This window comes from Bombyx mandarina, chromosome A1 (assembly GCF_030267445.1).
Source record: "Bombyx mandarina strain Sakado chromosome A1, ASM3026744v2".
NCBI classification, from domain to species: Eukaryota; Metazoa; Arthropoda; class Insecta; order Lepidoptera; family Bombycidae; genus Bombyx; species Bombyx mandarina.
In genome coordinates, this window is record NC_143234.1 from 5,561,750 (window position 1) to 5,584,069 (window position 22,320).

The 22,320-nt window shown below is 42.5% G+C and overlaps 3 protein-coding genes across 3 annotated transcripts in view; 1 reads left to right on the forward strand and 2 right to left on the reverse strand.

The window, feature by feature from the left end:
- Positions 1-22,320, reverse strand: part of Gfrl (Glial cell line-derived neurotrophic family receptor-like) — a 259,265-nt gene that overhangs the window by 69,248 nt on the left and 167,697 nt on the right. The window lies entirely within an intron of this gene.
- Positions 5,639-7,865, reverse strand: LOC114239588 (tubulin beta chain). The gene is made up of 2 exons (XM_028169869.2): positions 7,665-7,865; positions 5,639-6,925 (listed from the first exon to the last, which is right to left on the reverse strand). Exons 1-2 carry the CDS (start codon positions 7,719-7,721, stop codon positions 5,639-5,641), a joined length of 1,344 nt encoding a protein of 447 aa, XP_028025670.1. The 5' UTR covers positions 7,722-7,865.
- Positions 9,899-12,183, forward strand: LOC114239589 (tubulin beta chain). The gene is made up of 2 exons (XM_089739501.1): positions 9,899-10,131; positions 10,573-12,183. The coding sequence occupies exons 1-2, from the start codon at positions 10,075-10,077 to the stop codon at positions 11,857-11,859; spliced, it is 1,344 nt and encodes a 447-aa protein (XP_089595627.1). The 5' UTR covers positions 9,899-10,074; the 3' UTR covers positions 11,860-12,183.

Consider the following 22,320-nt stretch of genomic DNA (forward strand, 5'->3'; position numbering starts at 1 on the left):
CTTTACGATCCAATTTCACAGTTTTCATTTTCAACACACACACAAATACACACACACATAGACAATAAATTGTGACGTAACACTGTGGCGCATAAAGAGGAAACTCAACGAATTTGCATAGTGTAAACAAACTCGGCACGTAGTTGCAAAGCGATATCAATGTTTTAATGCACGTCTCTGCGGTTTTTGGTGCGACATCTGTTCCGAATGCGAGTTTAAATTTAAATCAGACAAATAATGTTTTAAAACAAGAAAATTAAACACGCTGAAATAGCGAGTGTTTGTAAAAATTAATATAGTATTAAACGAAAGGGATACGATTATCGTAATGTTAACCTTGATAGTTTTTTTTTTTTTTTTTTTATTGAGGGTTTTCTCGATTTCGATAAGTCCCTCTCAAAGTTTACGCAAAAATTTTAAACGCGACGCTTTATACTTACATCTACCAACCTTGATACTTGTTCTTATACATACTAAAGTTAATCGAACGTCTTGAAATTGGTAAATATTACTTCTTATTTTTTTGGTATGGAAGGATTACTGATAGCCTAAAGGCGTTTCAAGTTTCGTGAGGGCACCCGTCCAGCGAGGACATGCTACGTCAGGAGGAGTAGCATTCTTAACAGTTGATCGAGCCCCTCCGAAGAAGCTAGAGCGCAGCTGCTTCGCAAATGGGTCTACTACCGGATCGGAATCGCGACCGCTGAGAAGATACGGCAGAATTATATCACAACACCGTAGGTTCAACCGGCCTGCCTATTTCTGCCGTGAGGCAGTCCCAACATTTCGATTCGAATGGTTGGGATAGCTTTTATCTATATATTGATAGGTGAAGCAAAAACTTTGTACCCCTTTTTACGAAAATTGCGTGGACGGAGGAAGGAATATGAAATTTCTCACACTTATAGTGAATATAGAGAAGGAGTGCAGAATATTCATATTTTTTTAAAATTATGCATAAAAAATACATTAAATCGGTAAAAAAACATTACACACACTACCATGTATTTGACACACACACGCATGCATACTATTTGTTTATTGTTAAACTTTTCTTATTGCTTAAAGTCCGTTGTCAAATTGAGAATAGATTAAATATTGTTTGTCTTTAACATTTTTGTCTAAAGTGTAGTCTTGGCGAGATTTGTGATTAAAGAATTATAATAGTATTTGACAATAGAACTATATTAGTGTACAAACTTATAATTTCAATTAAATTATAGTCGAATTTCGACTACCAGGGGGGACCACTATAGAATACATTTGTACATAGATCATGTTTCAAAATGATTTCCTTCGAATTACGTTGTTTGCGAGGTCCAGTGTGGGTTTAAATCTAGTGGGCTTCGATGCCCGTTTGTGCAAACAAAATAAAACTATTATTATTATTATTATGTATTATCTATATATATAAAAATGAATTGCTGTTGCTTAGTCTCGCTAAAACTCGAGACCGATTTGGCTAATTTTGGTCTTGAATTATTTGTGGAAGTTCAGAGAAGGTTTAAAAGGTAGATAAATACGTAAATGCTCGGAATTAAATAAAAATAACAATTTGGTTTTTCCTTTGATATGTCCCCCGTCGGACAGATTCCTTTTGTTTGTGTTAATTTATTTTATACAAAAGTTTAGGTCTTTTATTTATCGATTGTGGTACTATAAAGTCTGCCGGGTCAGCTAGTGTCTAATAAATTGTTATATTTTTGTTGACTCAGTACGAAAATAAAAATAAAGCTACCAGAAATACAAAATAAAATCGCTAAAGACGTAAAACATACGTAAACCTGGAACTGAGCACGAGACAGCATTAGCTGGTTTTCTTTTACATGTCATTAACTTTATGACAAGTACGGACTTGGGGAAAGTAACCTTGTAACATGTAGGTCAGAGGTACTCAAATTTGTGACGTAAATGTGTGTCCCACTTTCAAAGTAATTTCATCCTACGAAGTATCAAAGAAGAGCTAGATCATGTAAAAACTAACCAAAGGAAGTTTATTAATACTAACTAAGTTTACTATGCTATAGTTCACATTACATTTTACACTATTTTATTGAACTATATTATTCCAGTAGTTAATAGCTCTAATAACTATACATCTGAGTCCACGCTTGACTTCCAACAGTGTCCTCTTTCATATCGGTATTGTGCGTTTGGATGACTTAGTCATTGTTTCCTATGCATATTTTTTGGAATACATAACATATGAGAAAATCATAGATCGGAGACCTAAGTGTCAAAAGTTTCTCGTTTTATGAAATTCTATGTGAAGAAGAGTGAAGAAGGCTTGTGTAAACAGCAAGATGTCTTTCAGACAAGTTGCAAGTCAGGAGTCATTGCTAATAAATCTCCAAGCGCAAGCATATCTGAAGATATTTCTTTACTACACATTTTTAAATTTATATACACAATAAAATGGGATGAACATCAAAACTGGGATAAGGGTGTTGGCTACGTCTGTTAATGAGTAAGTTTGTTACCAGTGCTGTTCGTGTGTGTTTTGCGTCACCCTTAAAAGTGTGCAATGTTTGAGAATCACCGTCTTTCTTAGCCAACATCATAATAAAAGACGTCTTATTTACAAACTTTGATACTAAACAAGTAGGCTGAACGAAAGCCTAGTAATAAACTGGGTATTAAGTAATGTAACTAACATGTCAGTACGAAAATTACAAATGGAATTCGGCTATAATCTTGCTGGTGACTGTTTTATCTAAAGACTATTTTGGTTTTTAGGTGAAGTTCTGTTTTTTTGTTGCCTTTGACGGGAGACGAGCTCGCAAATCATTTTTTGTTAATTACAGCCGCGCTTTTACTGTATTAAGAATGTTAGTGAATAGGTATGCATTGAATTTTGGCTTGATTTTTAATGCCCTGTATTATTGTAGATGTAGCTATCTAGGATTTGCTCTTCTACCTTCCCTCGATGCCGTCGCACGGTTTGCACGCTGTACTGTTATTGCTGGTGGTAGGACCTCTTGAGAGTCCGCGTGGGTAGGTACCACCACCCTGCCTATTTCTGCCGTGAAGCAGTAATGCGTTTCGGTTTGAAGGGTGGGGCAGCCGTTGTAACTATACTTGAGACCTTAGAACTTACATCTCAAGGTGGGTGATGCATTTACGTTGTAGATGTCTATGGGCTCCAGTAATCACTTAACACCAGGTGGGCTGTGAGCTCGTCCACCCATCTAAGCAATAAATAAAAAAAGTTCCTTTATAATAATATATCTTTGGTATTATTGTACTGTCTGTCCGCCTGATTATTTTCAATATACTGCTGGATGTTTACTGCTGGTTTGTTTTGAATCCCACGCAAGTTCTACCTGCGTGACTGACACGAACCAGAGGCCCGCATGTCATTCATCTGCTCTAATATACTGTACTTTATTTATTTGTCTATACTAATATTATAAAGAGGAAAGATTTGTTTGTTTGTTTGTTTCGAATAGGCTCCGAAACTACTGGACCGATTTGAAAAATTCTTTTTCCATTAGAAGCCGACATTGTCCCTGATGAACATAGGCTACTTTTTTTTCATTTTTTTTTATTTTATTTTTTTGTTTCATGTGTGTTTTAATGTTTCCGAAGCGAAGCGAGGGCGGGTCGCTAGTCACTAAATAAGTAGGTACACAGTGTATAAACAAATCTATACGAATTACAATGAAAAAATCATACGGCTGTCTAAAAAATTTCGTAACAGTCAAACACTGTACGCAGTGTCCAACTGTCAGAAGTGTTGTACAAGTTGATCCTCTCGTGAATTTGGTTCAATTTAACGAATGACCTCGATTCTTTTCGGCTTTGTAATCGAGAGCGATCTAGATTGGACATCTCGGTACGTATACACAAAAGTGAATATTTGTGGCTCAATTTTTTGTTCATATTGAAACTTTCAGTGTTCTATTGTTGGCAATTCAATGTAGTTTTCCGGAATTCTCTATTTATAGCGAAAACGTGGTCGGGTCCTCTCAGTTAATTATGAATCTCATTTACGAACCATACTGTTCAAATCTACTTATTGACCTGTAAAATTGGACTCCAAATAGATTGTATTTTACAAACTTGTGACATTTCAAATTGATTTGGTTTGTTTTTCTTCGGGAAGCTCGCGTCCGCTCTGGAGTTTAGTGATTATTAGCAACTATTAGCTCGGGTATTGAAAGGAAGCAACCATTTTATCTATCTATTTCTGCCGCGACTCAGGTGTACGGTCGGGTTTTTTTTTATTGTTAGATGAGTGGACGATCTCACAGCCCACCTGGTGTTAAGTGGTTACATAGACATCTACGACATAAATGCGCCACCCACCTTGAGATATAAGTTCTAAGGTATCAGTATAGTTACAACGGCTATTGATACACACTGAATTACTACTCTCATCTCGGGTTTAGGGATCTCAATTATCAGCTACTTCCAAACCTACAGAAGAGAATTGATCGTATTGACATCGAGTCGTGTTGTCGCGAATTGTTTGATATCGTTCTCCTTGTTCTGTATGGTACGTTTCATGGGGATTGCTCCGAGAAATTGATTAACATAACGCCGTCATCTTTTTATCATCAAAAATGTGCTATCGGAGTAGAGTTCTTCCGTGTACGTAGAACCACTGCGCTCATCCAAAGTACACTTCTAGATATATTTTTTGTCTCGTTCTATGGGACTTTGGAACGACTATCAACCTTAAATCTTCGATAGTTTCGGAGCAATATGCTATGTCTTTCTTGAAACGGAGTTCGAGGAGAGTTAAGAACGGTTAGCTGGTAGAAAACTCAATTGTTGAGTTAAGCTCGCCATTTTTTATATCTTACGCAATTACTGTAATATTAACTGTGTGTACAATAAAGAATAAAGAAGAAGAAGAAGAGTTTACCGCGGTCACTGTTTATAGTTATATATTTATAAAGTACGTGAGAAAAAAAAACATTGGAAAATCCCAAAAAAATGTATATTCTGTGTCCGCAAGTAGCCAGCCCGAGGCGACAATTAGGAGATGGGCCTTATGATCGGTTACTATGCGAGACAGCAAAAAAAAAACACACAAAATGCAGTCACATAGCAGGAGAGACAATAAAAAATTCGTGAATCACGGGTCGTAAAAAGCATTAGATCAGTTTAAGTGATCTCTCAACCTCCTTAACGTGTCCGTTAACGACTAACTTAGCAATTTTCGTCTGCATGAATTGCTACCGAAGCCAAATTTTGTTTTGAAGACCATCGTAAGGCGCACCGTGCAGCAGAGTCGCCATTCTTACCTCTGTTGTGAGATCTCTTCCAAACGCTCACGGGGGACATATGTAAGATGTTTTAAAATTTAATATCCCTGTAACGTATTTCCCTTGTGGTGTGAGCTGTTCTCAAGCGGTCAGTAGAAGACAGCTTTAGGTAACGTGTAGTCATCCAAACGTATGATGTCCATGGACCAGAGTGATTACCTATACAGTGTGTACATACATTCGTGAATGTGAATCGAGTGACTTTACCGATGGATAGAGGCTCATCGAAGATAAAGTATGCACACCAAGCTTGCGATGTACATAACTGTATGAGATTGGCAAATATCGTTTAGTTAGGGTTAAATAATAAATAGTATTTAGAAAAAATAAAGTATATTGAAAAACTTAGATAAAAAATTAAAAGTCTAGTCGCCCTCGTCTCCCCCTTCTTCCTCCTCGTCGAACTCGCCTTCTTCTTCAGCTGTAGCATCCTGGTACTGTTGGTACTCCGATACCAGGTCGTTCATGTTTGACTCTGCCTCTGTGAACTCCATCTCATCCATACCCTCGCCCGTATACCAATGTAAGAACGCTTTGCGCCTGAACATCGCCGTGAACTGTTCCGAGATTCGTTTAAACAGCTCCTGTATTGCTGTTGAGTTGCCTATGAACGTAGCAGACATTTTCAGCCCTCGAGGCGGAATATCGCAAACCGCTGTTTTAACGTTGTTTGGAATCCACTCAACAAAGTACGACGAGTTCTTGTTCTGAATGTTCATCATTTGTTCGTCCACCTCCTTCATAGACATGCGGCCTCGGAAAACAGCGGCCACAGTCAGGTAGCGACCGTGGCGCGGATCGCAAGCCGCCATCATGTTCTTCGCGTCAAACATCTGCTGCGTCAATTCCGGCACCGTCAGCGCACGGTACTGCTGACTCCCGCGTGACGTCAGAGGTGCGAAACCCGGTATGAAAAAGTGCAATCGCGGGAACGGCACCATGTTCACTGCTAACTTGCGCAGATCTGCATTCAACTGACCAGGGAACCGTAGACAAGTCGTCACGCCTGACATTGTCGCTGAAACAAGGTGGTTCAAGTCGCCATAAGTCGGGGTTGTTAGCTTCAGCGTGCGGAAGCAGATATCATACAGAGCCTCGTTGTCAATGCAGTACGATTCATCTGTATTTTCCACCAACTGATGTACGGAGAGGGTTGCGTTATACGGCTCAACTACGGTGTCAGACACTTTCGGTGAAGGAACAATACTAAAAGTATTCATTATTCTATCAGGATATTCTTCACGGATTTTGGAAATGAGTAACGTTCCAAGACCAGCTCCGGTTCCTCCTCCAAGTGAGTGAGTCAACTGAAATCCTTGCAGACAGTCGCAACCTTCAGCTTCTTTTCTGACTACATCGAGCACAGAATCTACCAGCTCTGCGCCTTCGGTGTAGTGACCCTTAGCCCAGTTGTTGCCAGCACCCGATTGCCCAAAGACAAAGTTGTCCGGACGGAAGATCTGACCGAATGGCCCGGAGCGTACAGAGTCCATTGTCCCGGGCTCCAGGTCCACAAGGATAGCCCGCGGCACGTACTTTCCTCCGGTCGCCTCGTTATAGTACACGTTGATGCGCTCCAGCTGGAGGTCGGAGTCTCCGTGATACGTTCCGGTCGGATCGATGCCATGCTCATCGGATATAACTTCCCAGAACTAAAAAAGAGTTGACCCTTTAGAACAATTTTCTGTATTTATTTTTATTGCTTAGGTGATTGGAGCTCATGGCCGAACTCACGGCCCACCTGATGTTACGTAGGTACTGGAGCCCATAGACATCAACAACGTAAATGCCGCCACCTACTTTGAGGTTTTGAGGTCTCAATTTTTACAGTACAACGGCTGCCCCACCCTTCAAACCGAAAAGCATTCCTGCTTCGAAATAGGCAGGATGGTGGTACCTACCCGTTCAGACTTACAAGACGTCCTACCACCAGTATGCAATTATTGAATCTGATTAAGAGGACATTCTAATTATTCTATTAATAACTAAATCGGGCTTATAGCGTGTCATATTTGGCGATCGTGTTAGATGCTATACTTAAAGATAGTTTTAATTAAAATGATGTAGGAAATCTTCAGTGAATCCATTTTACTCAAAAATTACATCTACAACACTATAACCAAACGAATACCTTAATAATAAAAATAATATGGTGTTTAATGGTTTGAGACTTTATTTTTTTACATCACAGACATCAAAATGGCCACTTAGCAATCAGTGGCATTGTGAAAAAATCAAAACTTTTTAAATACGTATAGCAAGCAAAGTCTAGTTTTAATATAATATATTAGTTAAAAAAAAGGTAATGTAATTGATAAGTTAACACGCATTGATGAATAAATATTTAAGAAATTGTTCTCGCATTTTAAACTATTATGAAAACATAGGTACCTTAGCTCCAATTTGATTGCCGCATTGACCGGCCTGTATGTGTACAATTTCCCTCATTTTAAATGGAATAAAAACACTTTTCTAGTAACTACAGAGATTGGGAGGACTTACTCTACTCACTGCAGATCAATAAAAACAATTGACATTTCGGAATGCAGTTCGAATTTCGTGCGACATTCGAAAAAATTCAAAAAGGCCAGTTAGTTATATTGTTGCGAACTTTTTTCATTTTCTATATGTAGGTTTTAATGCCTTACATTTACGAAAAACAAATCGGGATTCGTTGTGTTTAGATTTACATCAATCCAGTGACCGGAAAAAATATTTTAGGTATTTATCTATACTTTAATTATCTATACTAATATTATAAAGAGGAAAGATTTGTTTGTTTGTTTGTTTCGAATAGGCTCCGAAACTACTGGACCGATTTGAAAAATTCTTTTTCCATTAGAAGCCGACATTGTCCCTGATGAACATAGGCTACTTTTTTTTATTTATTTTTTTATTTATTTTTTTGTTTCATGTGTAATGTTTCCGAAGCGAAGCGAGGGCGAGTCGCTAGTTAATATTATAAAGAGGAAAGATTTGTTTGTTTGTTTGTATTGAATAGGCTCTGAAACTACTGAACCGATTTGAAAAATTCTTTCACTGTTGGAAAGCTACGCTATCCCCGGGTGACATAGGCTATATTTATTATATTTTCAAAAAAATTAGGGATCCTTACTGAAACTCCTATAATGTAACTCAGCCGGGGCGGGTCGCTAGTTATCAATAAAATTGTAATGAAATCGTTTACGTAATTGTAAATAAGTTATAAAGAAGGCAGTTTATGCTTAGTGTTTTTCTTCTGTGTCCATTGCGCCTTCTTTTATTTCCAAAATATAAATACATTTCTTGGTGCTTATTGTCTCCAATGCAAGGGATTGGCAGCTTGAAATTCCTAAGAGGAGTTTATTCCACGCCCTTGAAGATTCCTATGGGTTGAAGAAGCCATTTTTTTAGAAGTTGACTACCGCCTTTCAATTTACAGTTTTATAATATACATAAAAAACCATGTTCTATTTATTTTCTGAGCACCGAAATATTTGTCCATCACATCATCACAACTGTCTTCGCATAGATTTTTTATTTATTTTCCCTACCTATGTCCACAGGATCTGATATGTAATTTCCGGCGACCACGACAAGAGGGTTGTCCTATCGTGTCACCTTCTCAAAGTGGCGCATTGATGACGAGTGTATATACTTACTTGTTAAGTCAAGCTCCAGGTCATCATGGAGATCCAAATTTCTTAAGAACAACGGTGCTTCGACGGCTATGCTGCAAAGATGGGATTGAATGACTTCAAGGGGTTTTCCTACTAATTCTGATAGTCTTGAGAGTCTATTTCAGCTTCACCTTGACGTGTAGATGAGCTCACGGGGCTCAAACCGGGAGTATTACTATCACTAGCCCTAGCAAGAGCAGAGCTTCGCAGAATCTACCCCCGGATCGGAAACGCTACCCACTGAGAAGATCCGGCGAGAAACTTAGTGGGCTGTGTCTGCGGGTTAATTTACTCGTCGAGCCCTTCGTCGCTCGCGACGGGTTCGGCGAGGACGGTGACCGGTGCTTGAGGTACCTAAAAGCACCGTTAATAGATCGGGAGGATCCGTAATAACGTGTTTAGGGCGTCTTATCTGAGAGTTTATTGTTTCAGTGTCACTCTGTTAAAACAAGTTGTAGAGTAAATGAAAGTAAGTATGAAAGGCATTAAATGTCATAAAATGTTTAGCGCATCTGCAAGAAATTGTTATCTATTCCACTATTTTACTTGCTTATTTTCTAAAGCCCTAAAGACCCTTCATGTAGGCTTTCTTTAATTAAACACGCTTATGTATACATCTAAGCTATATATCTTATATATATGAAAACAGTTTAATAAGAAACCCTTTCAATGATTACACGTTTTCCTTATCTCTCTTCTTCTTTTTCATTCTTTCTATTTTTTTTGTCACCTTCTTTCCTAAAATAAAGTCCTTCTATCTAGATCTGGTGGTCGGCTTTGTGGCCCCCATACCCCAGTATTATTACGTTATTAAGTAAAATATAATCTTGTATTTCATTTTGAAATGTTTTTTTTTATTTTATTAAATCCTAATCAACTTGATGAATTGACGAAAATTTCTTAGTTTACATATTGATAACGTTAAGTACTTAACCTCATTACATTATTGACGATAATTAATTAAAAAGTTTTCATCGTTTTGACAATAGATATACCTGTCATTATACTTTTCTAGATGGACACGAAGTCTGCTTTTTTTTTAGATTTTTTGTTTTACTGTTTTTGGAAGTTTTAGTTGGTCGTGGCTTAGTTTCGTATTATTGGACAATAAGATACACAGTATTATATAATTTACAAAAGAAATGAGGGAAATAGTTCATATCCAAGGAGGCCAATGCGGAAACCAGATTGGGGCTAAGGTGAATAGCCTACTTTACTACTAGTTCGGTATTCTTATGTCTATCTCATGAATAGTTGGCTTTACACGATCGCCAAAGATGACACGCTATAGCTATATTTAGTTACTTATAGAATAATAAGAATATCCTCTTAATCGGATTAAATAATTGGATACTGGAGGTAGGACGTCTTATGAGTCCGAACGGGTAGGTACCACTACACTGCCTATTTCTGCCGTGAAGCGGTAATGCGTTTCGGCTTGAAGGGTGGGGCAGCCGTTGTACTGTAAAAACTGACACTTGAAAACCTCAAGGTAGGTGGCGGCATTTACGTTGTAGATATCTATGGGCTCCGGTAGCTTCTCACCATCAGATGGGCCGTCAGTTCGGCCGTGACTTCCAACCACCTAAGCAATAAAAATAAATACAGAAAATTGTTCTAAAGGGTCAACTCTTTTTTAGTTCTGGGAAGTTATATCCGATGAGCATGGCATCGATCCGACCGGAACGTATCACGGAGACTCCGACCTCCAGCTGGAGCGCATCAACGTGTACTATAACGAGGCGACTGGAGGAAAGTACGTGCCTCGGGCTATCCTTGTGGACCTGGAGCCCGGGACAATGGACTCTGTACGCTCCGGACCATTCGGTCAGATCTTTCGTCCGGACAACTTTGTCTTTGGGCAATCGGGTGCTGGCAACAACTGGGCTAAGGGTCACTACACCGAAGGCGCAGAGCTGGTAGATTCTGTGCTCGATGTAGTCAGAAAAGAAGCTGAAGGTTGCGACTGTCTGCAAGGATTCCAGTTGACTCACTCACTTGGCGGAGGAACTGGAGCTGGTCTTGGAACGTTACTCATTTCCAAAATTCGTGAGGAATACCCCGATAGGATCATGAACACCTTTAGCGTTGTTCCATCTCCTAAGGTATCAGATACTGTGGTCGAACCGTACAATGCCACTCTTTCAGTACATCAGTTGGTAGAAAATACAGATGAATCATACTGCATTGACAACGAGGCTCTGTACGACATCTGCTTCCGAACGCTGAAGCTAACAACCCCGACTTATGGCGATTTGAACCACCTTGTTTCAGCGACAATGTCAGGCGTGACGACTTGCTTACGGTTCCCTGGTCAGTTGAATGCAGATCTGCGCAAGTTAGCAGTGAACATAGTGCCGTTCCCGCGGTTACACTTTTTCATACCGGGTTTCGCACCTTTGACGTCACGCGGGAGTCAGCAGTACCGTGCGCTGACGGTGCCGGAGTTGACGCAGCAGATGTTTGACGCGAAGAACATGATGGCGGCTTGTGATCCGCGCCACGGTCGCTACCTGACTGTGGCCGCTATTTTCCGAGGTCGCATGTCTATGAAGGAGGTGGACGAACAAATGATGAACATTCAGAACAAGAACTCATCGTACTTTGTTGAGTGGATTCCAAACAACGTTAAAACAGCGGTGTGTGATATTCCGCCTCGAGGGCTGAAAATGTCTGCTACATTCATAGGCAACTCAACAGCAATACAGGAGCTGTTTAAACGTGTCTCGGAACAGTTTACGGCTATGTTCAGGCGCAAAGCGTTCTTACACTGGTATACGGGCGAGGGCATGGATGAGATGGAGTTCACCGAGGCAGAGTCAAACATGAACGACCTGGTATCGGAGTACCAACAGTACCAGGATGCTACTGCTGAAGAAGAAGGCGAGTTCGATGAGGAAGAAGAAGGAGGAGACGAGGGCGACTAGACTTTTTACTTTACTAAGATGGATTTTGTGTTATGGTTTTTTTTAATAAATTATTTTTCTTATACTATATTCTCATTGAATACTTCTTGTATTAGAAGGCATTGCTTAAAAGCTAATTCATTATATCTGACATCAAACGCTGTAACTGCAAATGAGTTAAATTAGTTTAGTTTCTAGGTATGAAGCGCGTAATTTTCCGTCGAATTAGTGATGCGAGTGTTTGCGAGTGATGTTGAATAGTGCATGAATGACCACCTGGATGCTTTCTTTGATGTCATCATAACATGGCTTTTTGCATTTAATGTTTACATTCGTATTTAAAGTTAAAGTAATTCGAAATTTAAAAGGGTATGGAGTTATTTGAGGTTGATATTTCGCTACCTGAAATCTGAGAGTTATATAACTTAGTCTTTTTGTGGTTTAGTGTTGTTCGGGCAAATTAGCCAAACCCCTTCTCACGGTGCGTGCGCTCTAGCCCATTGATTTTTAAATAATATATCGAGTGGCAGGCACCCTTAGCACATAAACTTCTCAATATGCTTATCTCCTGCCGATCATGATATAAAAATCGAAGCAAACAGCTACCGGCTTCTGAGCTGGAACGCAATACACCATCGCGTCATTTATATAGTTTGTATATGACGATGGCAAATTTTCAAGTAGGATTATAAACCTACCTATCGCCATTAATTTGAGGTTTTTATTTTTTATTTTTATTGCTTAGGTAGCTGGATGAGCTCACAGCCCACCTGATGTTAAGTGGTTACTGGAGCCCATAGACAACTACAACGCCAATGCTGCCACCCACCCTGAGACATGAGTTCTAAGGTCTCAGTATAGTTACAACGGCTGCACCACCCTTTAAACCAAAACACATTAGTGCTTCACGGCAGAAATAGGCAAGGCGGTGGTATCTACCCGTGCGGACTCACGCGAGGCCCTACCACCAGTAAAACCAGTTGAGGTGTACTATGATGATGTTTTTGTCTGTTTAAACATATTTTTTGGAATTTAAATTATGATCTTGGTTCATTAGCAAACAAATTGCTACGGTTTCAATTCTATCATGAAAGCTTTCACGTTGAAACAATGAAAGTTCGAACTTACTTGCTTCCTACATAACCCTAATTATTCAACTCAGCAATTCTCTTTACGGAGTCAACGAGCTTCGAAAGCCAGTTATGTGATGTGTTAAGCGCTGTCCCGTTCTTTCACATGTAATCTCACATACGTCGCTTTCGTGTGTTTGCTTAATGACCTTTTCACGGGGGTCATGTGCTTAATGAATTAGTATATAAAGGCTGATAAGACCAAAGTTTAATCTGTAGATGAAATTCTGAAGATTTACAGACTTTCAAATGTTGATTCGTTCGTCTTTAATTGACCGGATTAACGAGTTGAATAGCACTAGTTTAGTATCTGTATTATTATTTGATTATAGCAAATCGCTACAAGAGAATGTGTGGGTCGTGTTTAGTCTATATAAACGGATGCTGGACAACATTGCGGTCCGGTAATCAATGGCGTACATAAGTAGAATAAAGTCCTTATCCGTAACGATAGGATTTTTTAACGCTTACGGTCTCGCAAATCAACGTGATCAGGTTTGTGATTTTTTGCGTGACCATCAAATTGACATTTTCTTAGTGCAGGAGACCCTACTTAAGCCCGCGCGTCACGACCCTAAAATCGCGAACTATAGCATGGTTAGGAACGACAGGCTCACTGCTCGTGGTGGTGGTACCGTCATTTACTATAGAAGAGCCCTGCATTGCGTCCCGCTCGATCCTCCCGCGCTCGCTAACATCGAAGCATCAGTGTGCCGAATCTCACTGACGGGTCACGCGCCGATCGTTATCGCGTCCGTTTATCTTCCTCCGGATAAGATCGTTCTAAGCAGTGATATCGAGGCGCTACTCGGCATGGGAAGTTCTGTCATTCTGGCGGGCGACCTAAATTGTAAACACATCAGGTGGAACTCACACACCACAACCCCTAATGGCAGGCGGCTCGACGCGTTAGTCGATGATCTCGCCTTCGATATCATGGCTCCGCTAACCCCGACTCACTACCCGCTAAATATCGCGCATCGCCCGGATATACTCGACATAGCGTTATTAAAAAACGTAACTCTGCGCTTACACTCGATCGAAGTAGTTTCAGAGTTAGATTCAGACCACCGTCCCGTCATAATGAAGCTCGGTCGCGCTCCCGATTCCGTTCCCGTCACGAGGACTGTGGTGGATTGGCACACGCTGGGCATTAGCCTGGCTGAATCTGATCCACCATCGCTCCCGTTTAGCCCGGACTCTACCCCGTCTCCTCAGGATACCGCTGAAGCCATAGACATCGTAACGTCACACATCACCTCGACATTAGATAGGTCATCGAAGCAAGTTGTGGCGGAGGACTTCCTTCACCGCTTCAAATTGCCCGACGATATTAGGGAACTCCTTAGAGCTAAGAACGCCTCGATCCGCGCCTACGATAGGTATCCTACAGTGGAAAATCGTACTCGAATGCGTGCCCTACAACGCGACGTAAAGTCTCGCATCGCCGAAGTCCGAGATGCCAGATGGTCTGATTTCTTAGAAGGACTCGCGCCCTCTCAAAGGTCTTACTACCGCTTAGCTCGTACTCTCAAATCGGATACGGTAGTAGCTATGCCCCCCTCGTAGGCCCCTCAGGCCGACTCGCGGCGTTCGATGATGACGAAAAAGCAGAGCTGCTGGCCGATACATTGCAAACCCAGTGCACGCCCAGCACTCAATCCGTGGACCCTGTTCATGTAGAATTAGTAGACAGTGAGGTAGAACGCAGAGCCTCCTTGCCACCCTCGGATGCGTTACCACCCGTCACCCCGATGGAAGTTAAAGACTTGATCAAAGACCTACGTCCTCGCAAAGCTCCCGGTTCCGACGGTATATCTAACCGCGTTATTAAACTTCTACCCATCCAACTCATCGTGATGTTGGCATCTATCTTCAATGCCGCTATGGCTAACTGTATCTTTCCCGCGGTGTGGAAAGAAGCGGACGTTATCGGCATACACAAACCCGGTAAACCAAAAAATAATCCGACGAGTTACCGCCCGATTAGCCTCCTCATGTCTCTGGGCAAACTGTATGAGCGTCTGCTCTACAAACGCCTCAGAGACTTCGTCTCATCAAAGGGCATTCTCATCGATGAACAATTCGGATTCCGTGCAAATCACTCATGCGTACAACAGGTGCACCGCCTCACGGAGCACATTCTGGTGGGACTTAACCGACCAAAACCAATCTACACGGGAGCCCTCTTCTTCGACGTCGCAAAAGCGTTCGACAAAGTCTGGCACAACGGTTTGATTTTCAAACTTTTCAACATGGGCGTACCGGACAGTCTCGTGCTCATCATACGGGACTTCTTGTCTAACCGCTCTTTTCGATATCGAGTAGAGGGAACCCGCTCCTCCCCGCGACCACTCACGGCTGGAGTCCCGCAAGGCTCCGTTCTTTCTCCGCTCCTATTTAGTTTATTTGTCAATGATATTCCCCGGTCGCCGCCGACCCAGCTAGCCTTATTCGCTGACGACACAACCGTTTACTACTCAAGTAGAAACAAGTCCCTAATCACGAGTAAGCTCCAGAGTGCAGCGTTAACCCTCGGACAGTGGTTCCGAAAATGGCGCATAGACATCAACCCAGCGAAAAGCACAGCAGTGTTATTTCAAAGGGGAAACTCTCCGCTTATTTCCTCCCGCATTAGGAGGAGAAATATCACACCCCCGATCACCCTCTTCGGCCAACCTATACCCTGGACCAGGAAGGTCAAGTACCTGGGAGTAACCCTGGATGCATCCATGACATTCCGCCCGCATATAAAAACAGTCCGTGACCGTGCCGCATTTATTCTCGGTAGACTCTATCCCATGATCTGTAAGCGGAGTAAAATGTCCCTTCGGAACAAGGTGACACTTTACAAAACTTGCATAAGGCCCGTCATGACTTACGCGAGTGTGGTGATCGCTCACGCGGCCCGCACACACATAGACACCCTCCAATCCCTACAATCCCGCTTTTGCAGGTTAGCCGTCGGGGCTCCGTGGTTCGTGAGGAACGTCGACCTACACGACGACCTGGGCCTCGAATCGATCCGCAAACACATGAAGTCAGTGTCGGAACGTTACTTCGATAAGGCTATGCGTCATGATAATCGCCTTATCGTAGCCGCCGCTGACTACTCCCCGAATCCTGATCATTCAGGAGTCAGTCACCGTCGACGCCCTAGACACGTCCTTACGGATCCATCAGATCCAATAACCTTTGCATTGGACGCCTTCAGCTCTAACACTAGGAGCAGGCTTAGGGACCCCGGTAACCGTACTCGTCGAACTCGACAAAGAGTTCGCCGTGCAACCTAACCCATGCATCAGCCCGCTGAGTTTCTCGCCGGATCTTCTCAGTGGGTCGCGATTCCGATCCGGTAGTAGATTCATTCGCGAAGCAATTGCTCTTGAGTTGTTAGGTCTCCTTCGGAGGCGCTCGGGCAGTTGTTAGTAAAATCCCACCCCTCCTGGCTGAGCCTTTGCTCGCCCACCTGTCCTGGTGAAGCTGGAAAGGCCTTCGGGCCACCAGTAATCTTTCAATCATAAAAAATAAAAAAAAATAAAAAAAAAACATTGCGGCAGGAATAGGCGGAATGGTTTATTGCCAATGAACTTATCACCGTAAACCTAAAATTTAGCATCATAATACAATTTAGACTGACCTTATGTCTCTGATTAGCGGCCTTCACGTCACGATAATATATCTATGGGCTCCGTTACCACCAAGCGAGAGAGAGATGGAGGGAGAGAGAGAGAAAGAGATGGAGAGAGCGACAGAGAGAGAGAGAGAGAGAGATGGAGAGAGAGAGGAAGAGAGAGATAGCGTGCCACAAAGAAAAACACTTATTTTCTACGTATCATCCAATGATTTTTTATACAAATAAAATATCATATTTATCATCCCTAATTGATAATTGAAATACCAATGATATTTTATATACATGTAATTAGGGATGATACTAATGATATTTTATTTGTAAATTGCGTGCATTTTCTTGATTACTGTAAGCACTGTCAATAAAAAAACACGTTGACGACAAATTTCTGCTTTTAAATTATGACGTTTTTTTGAATGTATGTGATTATGATATTTTATTTGTAAATAAAATATCATTGGTATCATCCCTAATTACATATAAAATATCATTGGTATCATCCCTAATTGATAATTGAAATACCAATGATATTTTATATACATGTAATTAGGGATGATACTAATGATATTTTATTTGTAAATTGCGTGCATTTTCTTGATTACTGTAGGCACTGTCAATAAATGCTCCGAGGGGGGCGTGTTGTTGGCTGTGTCGATTGATATCGCCAACGCCTTCAACACGATCCCTTAGAGCACGATCGTGGAATCGCTCCGGTTTCACCGCGTCCCCCCTAGTCTCCGCACCCTGATAGAGGATTACCTCTCAGGGCGAAATGTAGTCTTCCCCGAGAGGAGGGGGTGGGGACGGAAAGCGGTGCCGTGCGGGGTCCCGCAGGGGTCGGTACTGGGACCACTCCTGTGGGACATCGGTTTCGACTGGGTCCTGCGCGGTGCTAGCCTGCGTGGCGTCGACGTAGTGTGCTATGCCGACGACACGCTGGTGACGGCCCGCGGAGCTGACTACAGAGCCGCAGCGATCCTTGCGACGGCGGCGGTCTCCACCGTCGTTAGTCGCATTCGGAGATTAGGTCTTGAGGTGGCCCTCCGCAAGTCCGAAGCGGTGTGCTTTCACCCAGTCCGGAGGGGACCTCCTCCGGGAGCGAATCTCATAGTCGGCGGAGTATCGATCGCTGTCCAGCCGAAGCTCAAATATTTGGGCCTTGTGCTGGACAGTCGATGGCGCTTCGACCACCACTTTGGTGAGTTAGTCCCGAAGCTGCTGGGGATGGCGGGCGCACTAGCCCGTCTTCTCCCCAACGTCGGTGGTTGCAGCGCCGGCGTCCGGCGTCTGTACCTGGGGGTCGTGCGCAGTATGGCTTTGTACGGCGCTCCCGTGTGGTCGCCCGCACTCTCTGCGCGCAATGCAGCTTTGCTGCTACGAGCGCAGCGGGTGCTCGCGGTGAGAGTCATCAGGGGGTACCGTACGATCTCCCGGGAGGTCGCCTGCGCCCTCGCCGGTTCCCTTCCTTGGGATCTCGAGGCTGAGGTAGCAGCTGCGGTATACCGGCGCAGAACACAGTCCCTGAGTCGGGGACGGACGCCCGGCCCGTCGGCTGTCGGTCGGTGGAGGCGTGCTGCGCGTCATCTGGCGTACGCCAAGTGGAGGGAGCGGTTGCTGGAGGAGCTTGGCCAAACTTCAGTCACTCGCCGACGCACCCTCGAGGCCCTGGTGCCCGTGCTGGAGGCATGGTCAGATAGACGACACGGCGTGCTCTCCTTCCACTTAACGCAGGTCCTCTCGGGGCATGGTTGCTTCGGGAGGTACCTGTGGAAGGTCTGCAGGAGAGAGCCACATCCGGGTTGCCACCAGTGCGGGCATCCGGACGATGACGCTCAGCACGCACTCGAAGCGTGCCCGCGTTGGGAGCGCTCGCGGCGAGACCTCATCGCGGTGCTGGGGAGAGACCTCTCCTTGCGGGCTGTCATCGCCCGCATGCTAGAGGACCAGAATTCTTGGGAGGCCATGACCAGGTTTTGCGACCTGGTCATGGCGTTCCGTGAGGCTGAGGAGCGCGAAAGGGAGTGGGATCCCTCTTCGGCTTCACAGCGAAGAAGGCGGAGTGGGCGGCACGGGCGCGAAGCTCCCGTTCATCTCCCGTAGGGGCTGTCGGGTGCCGGGTGCGGGGGTGCCCGGTACTCGGCTGTTGGTCCGGTGGTGAGGCGGCGCAAGGTGGCTCCTGTGCACCGCTCATGGTGTGTCTCCGAGACGACGTCCTGCGGGATTTTCCCGGGGATGGAGTGCCGTCCTATTAACAGGATGGGTACCGGCGACGGCGAGCCTTCGGCGCGCACTGTGCGGTACCGTGGGTTTCGTGGAGTCGGAGTGGTGGGGCTCGATGGGGTTTAGTCGGTAGTCGTTCTGCGGGGCAAGTGCTTCGCGCGCCTTTTTCAAGGCGTAGTCTCCTGTGAGAAATTGGGGGAGGTGAAGGACCTCGGCTCTTCTCTTCTCCCCTTCTTCCTCTCAGGAGGCGCCGGAGTCCGACATAACCCGGTCCGTTACCCCCCTCGACCGGGTATCCGTAAATGGATTCCCCAGCGTTAAAATAAAAAAAATAAAAAAAATAAAAAAAAAGGCACTGTCAATAAAAAAACACGTTGACGACAAATTTCTGCTTTTAAATTTTGACGTTTTTTTGAATGTATGTGATTATGATATTTTATTTGTAAATAAAATATCATTGGTATCATCCCTAATTACATATAAAATATCATTGGTATCATCCCTAACAATTTCAATTGTCCAAAGCTTTATAAACGATTAACTAAAACACATACATTTAAAAAAACGTCATATTTTAAAAGCAGAAATTTGTTGTCAACGTGTTTTTTTATTGACAGTACCTACAGTAATCAAGAAAATGCACGCACTCACATTATGAAAACGACGATACACAAAACAGATGAGACCGATTGTGCTTAACAGATCAATTCTACTAATGCGTTTTATTCAGGACGCTACACAAATGCGAGTTCCTTTTTGGGACGGTTTGTGTTTGTGAACATCGAAATTTGTTGCTTTAGAATATTAACGGACCGATTTTTATATAACGTTTTCCGCGTTTTTTAAATCTAAGACGACAGGTGCTCGAATATGAGATTTAGATAAAAGACAATTGATCGTTTTGAACCTCGTTCGGAACCTCTGGGTCTGCGGAGGGACTTCGGTTTCCTCTGTATTCTGTACGGTATGTTCCATGGGGAGTGCTCTGAGGAATTGTTCGAGATGATACCGGCATCTCGTTTATACTATCGCACCGCCGGCCACCGGAGTAGAGTTCATCCATACTACCTGGACCCACTGCGGTCATCCACAGTGCGTTTCGAGAGATCTTTTTTGCCACGTACCATCCGGCTATGGAATGAGCTCCCCTCCACGGTGTTTCCCGAGCGCTATGACATGTCCTTCTTCAAACGAGGCTTGTGGAGAGTATGACACGGTAGGCAGCGGCTTGGCTCTGCCCCTGGCATTGCTGACGTCCATGAGCGACGGTAACCACTCACCATCAGGTGGGCCGTACGCTCGTCTGCCTATACGGCAATAAAAAAAAAAGGGATCTAAAGTTATAAGATACTAGCGACCCGCCCTCGCTTCGCTTCGGAAATATTAAAACAAACATGAAACCAAAAAAAAAAAATAAAAAAAAAAAATGAAAAATAAGTAGCCTATGTTCATCAGGGACAATGTCGGCTTCTAATGGAAAAAGAATTTTTCAAATCGGTCCAGTAGTTTCGGAGCCTATTCGAAACAAACAAACAAACAAATCTTTCCTCTTTATAATATTAGTATAGAGTATAGATATAGATAATTAAAAAATTCATATATTTTTTTGGTATCTATAATTTCTCTTCCTCTTTATTCTACTGTGAAAGCTGCAAACCGCCCAACTATGTTATAACGAGTAAGAACTCAATTTCATGTCATCAAAGTGTTTTTACTGAGTCCACAAAAAGTCTAGTCTACACTAAGGAATAATCATATACACATTCAATAAACTAAATAGCGTATTTTCATTTGATGAATCTGATTTATTATTGTTTAAGGGTTATTATTGATTGAGATTGCGATAAGGTCACGTAATGAGACTTTGGCGTGTCGAGCGCGGCGTTATGACACGAATTACATTTTCGTTTTAAATGTTACTATGCTATTTTCGTTGCTTAATCGATCTGAGTACATTTATAACGCTTGTTAGAAGTCGAAGAGAGTTCGTAGTATTTTCTTCGCTTTTCGCGAGTCGTAGATATAATTCAGACTATTTACTTCAATAAAGCGTTTCTTTATTGTCATTATATCGAGAGGTGAAATGCTATTTGGCTTAAGCGACATTTCATTTCATACGCGGCATTTAACTTTACTAGAGGTGCCGCAGTAGTCGAAATTCGACTATAATTAATTGAGATTGTAAGTTTGTACACTATTATGATTGTATTTTATACTTCTATAATCACAGATTTCGCCAAGGCTACACTATAAAAAAATATTAATAAAGACAAACAATATTTAATCTATTCTCAATTTGACCACAGACGTCAAAAAGTTTGACAATAAATAAATAGTATGCATGCGTGTGTGCGTCAAATACATGGTATGTAGTGTGTGTAATGTTTTCTTTATTGATTTAATGTTTCTTTTATGCATTATTTAAAAAAAATATTTGCATTGTGCACTTCTTCTCTATATTCTCTATAAGTGTGGAAAATTTCATACTCCTCCGTCCGCGCAACTTTCGTAAAAAGAGATACAAAGTTTTTGCTTCACGTATTAATATATAGATAGTAATCAAATGTAATGTATAAGTGAAGTCGTCGTGGCCTAAAGGATAAGAGTTCCGGTGCATTCGTGTTGAAGCGATGCACCGGTGTTCGAATCCCGCAGGCGGATACCAATTTATCTAATGAATTACGTCCTCAATAAATGTTCACGATTGGCTTCCACGGCGAAGGAATAACGTCGTGTAATAAAAATCAAACCCGCAAGATTATATTTTGCGTAATTACTGGTGGTAGGACCTCTTGTGAGTCCGCGCGGGTAGGTACCACCATCCTGCCTATTTCTGCCGTGAAGCAGTAATGCGTTTTGGTTTGAAAGGTAGGGCAGCCGTTGTAACTATACTTGAGACCTTAGAACTTATATCTCAAGATGGCGGCGCATTTACGTTGTAGATGTCTATGGGTTCCAGTAGCCACTTATATATTTTTTATTGCATACTTGCTTGGACGAGCTCACAGCCCACCTGGTGTTAAGTAGTTACTGGAGCCCATAGACATCTACAACGTAAATGTGCCGCCATCTTGAGATATAAGTTCTTTTGAAACCCGTTTTCAAGTCGAACAAGCCAATAGAACCAAATGGATCCCGGTTAGGATAATACGCCAAAATAGTTGAATATGCTATATGCTAAATTCATCTGTTCTTGATACGTGTGAAAATTTTAAACTTAACTAGACCTCTTGAAATTAATAAAAATTAAATTGTACAGTTCCGTTACAATGATAAAAAAGAAGTGTGACACTCGAGGGCTGCCGCTGTAAAGCTATTGCAAAGCATTTTTTATCAACTTATGCAATTACAATTAGACAATAATAATTTAATATTAAAACAATTATAAAAATAAGACCACGCTATATTTTTAAACATTAACAAAAGCAAAACATTAACTGTCCCCTTCACACTCATGAGCTAAACCGTGTGAGAGAGAGATGGGCAGACTTTTCATGA

Bases quoted from the DNA above. Each gene is read 5' to 3' on its own strand.
- LOC114239588 (XM_028169869.2), bottom strand. From the start codon at position 7,721: ATGAGGGAAATTGTACACATACAGGCCGGTCAATGCGGCAATCAAATT. The intron at 6,926-7,664 runs GTACCTATGTTT...ACTCTTTTTTAG, and splicing joins GCAATCAAATTGGAGCTAAG to TTCTGGGAAGTTATATCCGA.
- LOC114239589 (XM_089739501.1), top strand. From the start codon at position 10,075: ATGAGGGAAATAGTTCATATCCAAGGAGGCCAATGCGGAAACCAGATT. The intron at 10,132-10,572 runs GTGAATAGCCTA...ACTCTTTTTTAG, and splicing joins GAAACCAGATTGGGGCTAAG to TTCTGGGAAGTTATATCCGA.